The sequence below is a fragment of the Anomaloglossus baeobatrachus genome, chromosome 1, assembly GCF_048569485.1.
Source record: "Anomaloglossus baeobatrachus isolate aAnoBae1 chromosome 1, aAnoBae1.hap1, whole genome shotgun sequence".
NCBI classification, from domain to species: Eukaryota; Metazoa; Chordata; class Amphibia; order Anura; family Aromobatidae; genus Anomaloglossus; species Anomaloglossus baeobatrachus.
Genome location: NC_134353.1, coordinates 714260170 through 714270741, shown reverse-complemented (window position 1 = coordinate 714270741; position 10572 = coordinate 714260170). Strand labels below are relative to the sequence as shown.

The 10572-nt window shown below is 51.2% G+C and overlaps 1 protein-coding gene across 1 annotated transcript; it reads right to left on the bottom strand.

The window, feature by feature from the left end:
* Positions 1–377: 377 nt before the first annotated feature.
* LOC142299026 (uncharacterized) lies at positions 378–4428 on the bottom strand. The gene is made up of 4 exons (XM_075341806.1): positions 4352–4428; positions 2025–2166; positions 1585–1732; positions 378–1501 (listed from the first exon to the last, which is right to left on the bottom strand). The coding sequence occupies exons 1-4, from the start codon at positions 4400–4402 to the stop codon at positions 733–735; spliced, it is 1110 nt and encodes a 369-aa protein (XP_075197921.1). The 5' UTR covers positions 4403–4428; the 3' UTR covers positions 378–732.
* Between the last annotated feature and the right edge of the window lie 6144 nt (positions 4429–10572).

The window sequence follows — 10572 nt, the reverse complement described above, 5'->3', positions numbered from 1 at the left end:
CAAAGAAATTATTGTTTGCAATTTTTTGTCCATCATTTCTTGAAGTTTGTCTACAATTTTAAAATAAAATTTTCTGTTATGGCATGCTGTTGTCTGTGTTAATATTTGTCCGAAATGTATTGATAATGCTGTAAAACTTGGTGTAAACTGCTGCCTCAGTACATTTTTTTGTGTTACATTTTCATAGACAATTTGAAATATATTACAAGAGTTATTTGCAAACACTATCCATGAACAATTTTCGATGTTTGCAGCTATATCCTAAATTTAGATAACAATCGAGGTGATTTTGGGTTTCTTTGACTGTGGACCATGTAATGTTAAAGCACCAATACAACCAAATGTTAACAATTTTTTATTTTAGAACTGTGCAAACAAAATAATTAAGTGCAAAAGTAGCAATGAAAACATTGACATTTTATATAAATAATTACACAAAATAATACTTTTTCCGTATAGTGTCGGAAAAGATAGTGAAATATCCTTGTGTTTTTCAAATACAACATTAAAAAATAAGACACCCAAACACATAACAATAGGATAAGTTGAGCCCTCAGTAGAGGTATAGTGTAAGGGCAACGTATTACAGATGAAATAATACGTTGCCCTTACCCTATACATCTGTATCGGGGGCCAACTGATCCTAGTGTTATGGGTTTGGGGTTTTTTTGGGCTATTTTAATTAGAGTTTGGCTAATTTGAGAACCGGCTATTTTTTTGGAAAGAAAATGATCAAAGGTGGAATAAATCTTGGCTATAACTATAGCCACACATTGGCTCAGAACCCCTAGCCATGCTTTGACCCGATCGATCAGGGATCTGGGTTTGAGTACCAGAACCCCCCTCAACCACAGATGAATGATATACCATTCTCTGTTGAGAGTAGGCTGTTGGGGGTGTTTGGTAATAATTTGGCATAGGTTCAGGCCGGGACGGTGCACGTTGCACTAGGGTTGCAGGGGCAGCCTCTGCATCCCAAATTGTTGTAAGGCCATTATCTATCCTTGCCAAGGATGGATGTGGGGAGTCACGTTCAAAATGCTCAAACAGTGAGCACATTGCTCCCATCAATGTGTTTTTCTTTTTGGGATTCATTGCCTCCATCCTTCCTGCAAAACTAGACAAAAATTTAACTGTGTCACTTTCATAGGCACTTTTTTTAATAAGATTGACTGTTTCAAGAGTCAGCTCATCCGAAACATCATCTTCACCAGATTTTGCTAGCAGTCTTCTCTTATTTTTCTTTTTACGACCAAGTGCAAAGCGAGTCGATGGCACCGGTTCATCAGACCTGGTTGACAATTGCCCCTCCTCCATGGCAGAGTTCGCAGAAGTTGTTGGCATGTTTTCTGCTGACTCTGAGGCCCTGTAACAACTGTTTGAGGCACTGGAAGCTGCTTCAGGGTCCCTGTGTGCCACTGGCTCTGTGTCACTGCCTGGCCCCTCTCGATCTTCAGCCATGCACTCAGCTTGGGGAAGTGGGTTCACATTTCCCTCGGTGCTGTAAGTGAATAAAATATTTTTAATAAATAGAATAAAAAACAAATTTAAAAACATATATAAACTTTTTAAAAAACAGATTACCTCCTTAATCTGCGACTGGTGGACAGGAATTGTAATTCATAGTAATATAGACACTTTTTTGCTGGTGACATACCACTCTTGGAACTGTTATGTATGAATTTGTAGAAACGGTCTTTGACTGTTCGCCAGCGTTTGCGAACATCTTCTTCTAAAAATTAAACAAATAAAAAAGATGAGCCAATGACTCCATAGGCCATGTCAACCATTTTTTGTCTAAAAAGTATTCAACATCAGTGTTTGTAATAATCCACTTTTTTTTTTATTTTAAAGATTTAAACAAAATTTACGTTTTGTCTGCCTTCTCTCCTACTTTTCTAACCCACAAGATCCTTTATTAACAATGTTTTAGTGGGTGAACATGCACGGATTTACAACAATCATGTTTTAATTTCACTAAAATTGCTTCTGGTTTGGAACTTGTTCGGAGTATACAAACTTACCAATTTTCCGCTGGAGGGAGGCCGGGGCACTTTCAAAAAGTGGAAAAAGCTCATTCACTATTCTCTGCCAGCACCTATGCCGATATTGCCGATCACTATATGCGGGGTCAATCGGGTCCCATATAGCGGGCATACTCTCAACCTGTAATGTGAAACATATGTTTATAGTGCATGATTTTGCAAAGTAGATAAATTCCAATAATGCCAACAATAGGAACACACATCATCCAAAATATACAGTGTACACTGGCTAAGGTACTATATTATCCACTGCATCCCCACGATCAATAACTTTTTTGGCAGACCAGTGTATATTGGCACGTTTTGCACATTTCTTTAGATGGAAACGGATTTCCCCACACAGATTAATATTTATTTAGTATTATCGATTTTTTGGTTTGTTAAAATGTTTTAAACAAGGGTGGCACGTTATGTGACCTATGATTCTGGGCTAATAAAGGGGCAGAAATGTTTAAAGGGAACCTGTCGCCATTTTTGTTTTTAAAAAGCTGCGGGCAACACCACTGTGCTCTTATATACAGCGTTTTAACAGACTGTATATAATAACCCAGTGGTGGTGGCCGCATCTTACAGCCAATAAATGTGTTGCCATGTTCCCTTTCACTGGTATTTTTACCCCAAAAAAAAAAAATGTGCTCCGCTGTATTTTCACTGTCCAGCCCGATGCAAGCAAGCAACTGAGGGCTGTGCTTCTCAGCGAGATAAGGCTGAAGCATTCTCTGCCCCTCCCGCTGAGAAAAACAGTCCTCAGCTGCCCCTGAAAATGGCGGCTCCGTTGTGGAGCGCCATTCACAGGTGCTGTACCGAGGCTCATCCAGCCGCCCTGATGCATTTGGCTGGCTGGGTAATCTGAAGGGGTTAATGCCAGTTTTGTGCAAACTGGCACTAAGCCCGAGGTTCATAATGTCATGCCTGTGTAGACACGGCCATTATGAACCTCCGTTTGGTAATAAAGAAAAGAAAAAACATTTTTTAAAAATTTTTATTTGAAAGCAAAACACACAAACATCCCTGATTGCCATCTTTATTACTCCCTGATTTCCCCGACGATAATCCATGACGGCTCCGATGTGCACCCGGCTGACCCGGGCTCTGACGTCAGAGCCCGGGTCAGCTGACTTAATTCGCGAGCGCGGGCGGGTCAGCTGACTGCACACCGACCAGCTGATGTGCCGGGCTCCGATGTGAACTCATGTGACCCGGGCACGGACGTCAGCCGGTACCAGCAGACGGAAGAGAGCTTTGCAGCATCTCAAACACTGATGGCTGCTGGGACCGGCTGACGTCCGTGCCCGGGTCACATGACTGCACATCGTCAGCTGACCCGCCCGCGCTCGCGAATTAAGTCAGCTGACCCGGGCTCTGACGTCAGAGCCCGGGTCAGCTGACTTAATTCGCGAGCGCGGGCGGGTCAGCTGACTGCACACCGACCAGCTGATGTGCCGGGCTCCGATGTGAACTCATGTGACACGGGCACGGACGTCAGCCGGTACCAGCAGCCGGATGAGAGCTTTGCAGCATCTCAAACACTGATGGCTGCTGGGACCGGCTGACGTCCGTGCCCGGGTCACATGACTGCACATCGTCAGCTGACCCGCCCGCGCTCGCGAATTAAGTCAGCTGACCCGGGCTCTGACGTCAGTGCCCGGGTCAGCCGGGTGCACATCGGAGCCCGGCTCGGAGCCGTCATGGATTATCGTCGGGGAAATAAGGGAGTAATAAAGATGGCAATCAGGGATGTGTGTGTGTTTTGCTTTCAAATAAAAAATTTTAAAAAGTGTTTTTTCTTTTCTTTATTACCAAACGGAGGTTCATAATGGCCGTGTCTACACAGGCATGACATTATGAACCTCGGGCTTAGTGCCAGTTTGCACAAAACTGGCATTAACCCCTTCAGATTACCCAGCCAGCCAAATGCATCAGGGCGGCTGGATGAGCCTCGGTGCAGCACCTGAGAATGGCGCTCCACAACGGAGCCGCCATTTTCAGGGGCAGCTGAGGACTGTTTTTCTCAGCGGGAGGGGCAGAGAATGCTTCAGCCTTATCTCGCTGAGAAGCACAGCCCTCAGTTGCTTGCTTGCATCGGGCTGGACAGTGATAATACAGCGGAGCACATTTTTTTTTTTTTAAAATGAATTGTGAAAAAAGACCTGGGATCCTGTTTTGCCAGCTAAAAGCAAGCAGCCTGTAACTAGCTGCTTTTAGCTGGCAATCCAGAGTCCGGAAAACACATGAAATAAAACACACAAACACACAAGTAGGGAAATAAAAACAAGTTTTATTTAACCCTATACAGACATACTTACCAACTGGATGAGCTTCTCAACATCTAGCCGCATACGCTCGTACCAAGACATTCTAAGCACAGCCAGGAATACACTGCCACTACACTACACTACAAAATGGTGAAACTTCCTCTTCCTGAAATATCCTACATCACTTCCTGCGGATTTGTTTGCGAAATCCGCACCAAATCCGCAGGAAAAAGAGCCTGTGGGAACAGACTTGCGGATTTCTTGCGGATTTTACACCTTGCATTGACTTGCATGGGAAAAATCCGCACCAAAATCCGCAACAATAATTGACATGCTGCAGTTTGTTCCGCATCAAAATCCGCGGCAAATCCGCAGCGGAAAAATCCGCAGCATGGGCACAGCATTTCCAAAATGCCATTGAAATGGCTTGGAAGTGCTGCTGCTGCAGTTTTTCGGGAAATCCGCGGCAAATCCGCGGCAAAATCCGCGCAAAATCCGCGGTAAATCCTGTAGCGTGGGCACATAGCCTTATACCCAGCAAGTTTATAACGTCTTTTCCATTAAAGATGTCTCCAACCGTTTTTAGATTTGACTCCTGCCATGTTGAGGGAATTTCTGAGTTATCCAGAATCGCCAAAATTTTTAGGGGAGTGTCACGAACCACCGGGGGGGTCACTCAGAAATCCCCCGCGCTGGCTACCAGTACGTCACAATCGGGGGGTAACAAGTGGGGGGTCACCACTCCTTTATACCTCCCGACCGACAGACAGAGCACGTGACGCGCTCTCTAGCGCCCCTCTTATAGTCAGGCCAATTATGGAATTGCCCGACAATAAGCAAGGAGGCCGCTATACTACTTATGCCGATTATTGAAGGGTCCCCGGTGAGAGTAGGGTATATATTCCCCCGACCTCCGCGGGCGGAATATATAAAATCTCCCCGAATCTCACTGGCCTCCCCACAATAATCCTTGGCACAACTCGCTGCCACCAACCGCTTCACGGTAACTATTAGCCGAACACACAGACGTGGGATTCAAGATCGAGATAACAGAACAGCCCAAGATTAATTATATAATTTAATCAGCCTAAAGCACACTAGAAACTACAATATATACAATAGGGAATCTACAGAATATACATATGTCAGAGTACAGTTACAAGCAAAGCATGGGTTACAAACAGGCATACACAGTTCCAGCAGTTACCTTGTGCGTCTGGCCACAGGGGGGCGCCATAGACCAGGTTTCCAGGAACTCCCTCACAGGTCTTTCCCAACCAGGCCCCCGAGCAGAAGAACACTGGAAAATGGCCGAAGTAGGGTTATCAACCTGGGCAAATCCAGGTCCCCTCCTACCTTAGTGACCTCAGAGGGAGCACTGCTCCACCCCTGGCTGGAGTTATGGACAAAATCCACAACATGGAATATGGGCCATAACTTTGCCTGGGAGCGTCGTAGGCGGACATCAATGCTCTCATTGTGACAGTTATGAATTTAGCTACAGAATGAGAGGACTCATGACTTGTCTACTAGTTCCCCATTGGCTGATATCACGCCTGGGGTACTTCCCAATGTCCTACTCCCATAGAAAAGGTGTGCCAGCATCGTCCGCATGCGGAGACACCATTTTTATGGTTGCCATATTTATCGGAAATATGGCTTGCGAGATATGAACCATTTTTTACTGGAGTCGTTCTGTCTGGATACTTCCATAGCCTTGCTAATTAGATAGCAGCCCCTACCACAGGGTCACGGCAGGGAGTCATCCTGTGTCCATTGTTCCCACATCATCTGATCTCCATATCACAGGAGATGGCCATGGGATGTGTTGCTGGGATGTGACACCTTCCCAGATGGTGGACATTGAGAACAAGAAGGGAGGGGGCACTGCCAGGGAGTGATGAGAGCGATTATGACTGGAAATCATAATTCATCTTCATATCCCAGGGTTTGCCTCACACCTCCCCCCTTTTGAGGGCGCTAGGGGGCAGCACACTCCGGTGTTCCCCCGTGCGCCCGTCCGCGACCTCTCCTTGTCGGGACAGCCCGTCTGCGTTACCGTGGTCCCGGCCCCTTTTGTGTCGAATGGTGAAGTTGTATTGCTGGAGCGCCAGGCTCCATCGCAACAACCTGCCATTCGTCCCGGAGACAGTGTGTAACCAGCTGAGGGGATTGTGGTCCGTCTCCACGATGAAGTGGCGCCCGTATAGATAGGGTTGCAGATGCTGCAGAGCCCACACTATGGCTAGGCATTCCTTCTCCATTGTGGAATAGGCTACTTCCCTCGGTAACAGCTTCCTGCTCAGGTACAAGACTGGGTGCTATTGGCTCGCAGAGTCCACCTGGCTGAGTACCGCACCGAGGCCGAAGTCACTGGCGTCGGTCTGTACTACAAACGGCCGCGTGAAGTCGGCTGCCTGTAGCACGGGCGGGCTAGACAGGGCGTCCTTTAGGGCCCGGAAGGCTGTCTCGCAGTCCACTGTCCAATCGACTGCAGAGGGCAGCTTCTTCTTGGTGAGGTCCGTCAAGGGCTTTGCCAGGCTACTATAGCATGGAACAAACCTCCTATAGTACCCAGCGGTCCCCAAGAAGGACATCACCTGCTTCTTGGTCCTGGGGGTGGGCCAGGATGCGATGGCTTCCACTTTCTCAGGCTCGGGCTTCAGTGTTCCCCCGCCTACCCGGTGACCGAGGTACTGGACCTCGCTCATGGCCAGCTGACACTTTCCCGGCTTGATGGTCAAACCTGCCTGGTGGATCCGCCTGAGCACCTGTGCTAGATGCTCTAGGTGATCTTCCCAGGTGGGACCGAAGACGGCAATGTCATCCAGGTACGCGGCCGCGTACCCTTCAAGTCCCTTGAGCAGGGTGTTGACCATCCGCTGGAAAGTGGCAGGGGCATTCCTCATCCCGAATGGCATCACCGTGGACTCGTACAGTCCAAATGGGGTAATAAAGGCAGAGCGTTCCCTGGCCTTGCGAGTCAGGGGGATCTGCCAATATCCCCGGCTCAGATCCATGATGGTCAGGTACTGAGCCCCGGCCAACTGATCGAGCAGGTCATCGATGCGTGGCATTGGGTACGCATCGGCGACCGTGACAGCATTGAGCCCCCTGTAGTCCACGCAGAACCGAGTGGTTCGGTCCTTCTTAGGGACGAGGACTACAGGCGAGGCCCAAGCGCTGTTGGATGCCTGGATCACCCCCAGCTTCAGCATCTCGTCAATCTCCTGGCGCATGTGTTGCTGCACCTCCAGGGAGACCCGATATGCTGAACGCCGGATCGGGGGATGATCCCCAGTGTCCACGTGATGGACAGCCAAGTCAGTCCTTCCGGGCTGGTTGGTAAACAACCCCCGGAAGGGGTGTAGGGTGGCCCACAGCTGGGACCGTTGGTCCTCCAAGAGCTGGTGGCCAACCTCCACATCCTCAATGGATCCGCCTGCCCTAACCTGGGCTAGCATATCCAAGAGGGTTTCCGCTTCTCCCTCCTCGGGCAGGTTGCACACCGGGAGTGCACATGCCTCCCGCTCATGATGTGCCTTCATCATGTTCACATGGAAGGGCTTCCGCCTTCCACGGGCAGGGTCCAGGGTGACCAGGTACGTCACAGGGTTGAGCTGCTGGTACACGAGGTATGGGCCTTCCCAGGCTGCCTGAAGCTTGTCCTGTGGTACGGGGACCAGTACCCACACCTTTTGACCCACTTGGTAGGTCCTCTCACAAGCGTTCTGGTCGTACCAACGCTTCTGATCGGCCTGGGCTTGAGCCATATTGTCGTGTACCAGTTGCGTCAAGGCCTGCATTTTGTCCCGGAAGCGCATGACATACTCGATAACCGACACTCCAGGGGTGGCCAAATCCCCTTCCCAAGCCTCTTTCACCAGAGCCAGGGGGCCCCGCACACGTCGCCCGTACAGGAGCTCAAACGGTGAGAATCCTGTTGAGGCCTGTGGAACCTCCCGGTAAGCAAATAACAGGTGTGGGAGATACCGCTCCCAGTCACGCCCATGGGAGTCGACCAACATCTTAAGCATCTGCTTTAAGGTGCCATTAAACCGCTCGCACAGGCCATTAGTCTGTGGATGGTACGGGCTGGCCACCAGATGTCGCACCTGGACTTGCTTACAGAGGGCCTCCATCAGCTGGGACATGAATTGGGTCCCCCGGTCAGTGAGCATTTCCTGGGGAAAACCCACTCGGGAGAAAATCTCCAGCAATGCGGTGGCCACCTTGTCAGCCCGAATGGACGACAAGGCCACTGCTTCTGGGTACCGGGTGGCATAGTCCACTACCGTCAGTATGAAGCGTTTCCCGGAGCTGCTGGGGATGGCCAGCGGGCCGACCAGATCCACAGCCACCCTCCTGAAAGGCTCATCGATGATTGGCAGAGATACTAGTGGGGCTTTGGGGTGTGGCCCCGCCTTCCCCACTCTCTGACAGGTTTCACACGAACGGCAGTAGGCAGCCACATCGGCCCCCATTTTTGGCCAGTAGAAATGCTGGTTTAACCTGGCCTTGGTCTTAGCGATCCCTAGGTGTCCGGCCATCGGAATCTCATGTGCGATCCGCAACAACTCCGTCCGGAACGGATAGGGTACCACCAACTGTCGGTCCCTGGGCCACGCCTCCGGTGAACCCTGCTGGACCGTGGCCCGGTACAGCCGTCCTTGGTCCCAGACCACTCGCTCCGGGTCCGAGTCCGAGGGAGGCTGTGCCGCCTGCTCCTTAAGAGCTTTCAGGCTGTCGTCAGCTTCTAACGCTGCCTGAAACCCCTGACTAGATGTGGCCAGAATCGACGAGACTGTCACATCTTCAGTCAGTACCCCGGGACCTGTGTCCTGGCCTCCACCTGACTCGGCTGCCACTTGGTCAGAAGGGGAAGAGCTATCGGACCTCCGGGAAGCCCCTGGGCTTCCAGCACTCCCACTGCGGGTGACAGCGGCCACAGCCGCTGCGACCGTGGGTCGTGCCTGCTCCTCCTCCGTTCCTGACCAAGTCGCCGGTTCAGGCAGACCTACCTGGCTTCCTGACACCCCGGTTGTGGGGGAACCATGCACCGAGATCTTACCTGGGAGCACTTCCGCTCCTGGACCGGCCCCAATCTCACCTGCCTGTTCCCCTCCTGCAGCAACAGAACCCCGCTGTGAAATCTCTGGGGACCCCACATTTGCTGTGGTAGCCCCCACCCCACACACTGGTCCTCCCCCTGCAGCACCCTGCTCTCTGCTTATCCCTGCAGAGGGCAACAGATCCCAGCTCACTGGCTGGTTACTTGTAGAGGCATTGTCACACCTTTCTCTGACCCCCTCACCTGTCACAGCTGCAGCTGAGTGTGTGTCTATGGTGTCTATGCAAGCAGAAATATCAGAGTTCACTCCCCCCTCTCTCACATCATTCATAGATAACACATTCACATTGTCCGGAGGCACGTCAGTACTGGCTGAAGGTTCAGCCCTTGGGGGGGGCCCAAACTGGGAGGTTATCTGCCCCAAATCTGTCCCAAGTAGCACGTTTGCAGGGATCCGATCAGTTACCCCCACCTCTCTCACCCCTCGCCCTGCGCCCCAGTCCACATAAATGTCAGCAACAGGCAGCGCCGGGTCAATGCCTCCAATCCCGGAGACAGCGAGGGTTTTTCCCGGGATCAAGTCTTGGGGGGACACCATGTCAGGCCGCACCAGAGTCACCTCCGAGGCGCTGTCTCGCAGTCCTATGGTCACAGACCGGCCGACGGTGACAGGTTGGAAGCTGTCCAGGGACCTACCACCACCCCCACCCACACAATACACCTTGGGCGGCCCTTGGGACGGGGACGGAGCCGGGGCCTTGGGACGCTGAGGGCACATGGCCTTGAAGTGTCCAGGTAGGTTGCACTGGTGGCACCGTCTTGGTTCTGCCACGGGCCTGGAGAGGGGAGTTGAGGGGGACACCCCCTGCAGTCTAGGGGCAGGTGGGGCAGTCGTAGAATTCATCTTACCCCCTCTCCAGGTGCTGCTGGTGGCTGCTCTCCTGGCCTCAGGAGCCCGATTGTTGGTGTAGTCATCGGCCAGGGCAGCTGTAGCCGTGGACCCCTTTGGCTTCTGGTCTCGGATGAACTGGCGGAGATCCTCAGGGCAGTTCCACAAGAGTTGCTCCGTGATGAACAAGTCCAGGATCTCCGGTCCGGTGGAAAGCTGCAGGCCTTGGGTCCAGTGGTCGGCAGCTCGGGCAAGTGCCCGCCGGTGGTCAGCCCAGGAGTCCTTTGGTCCCTTTTGCAGGGTCCGGAACTT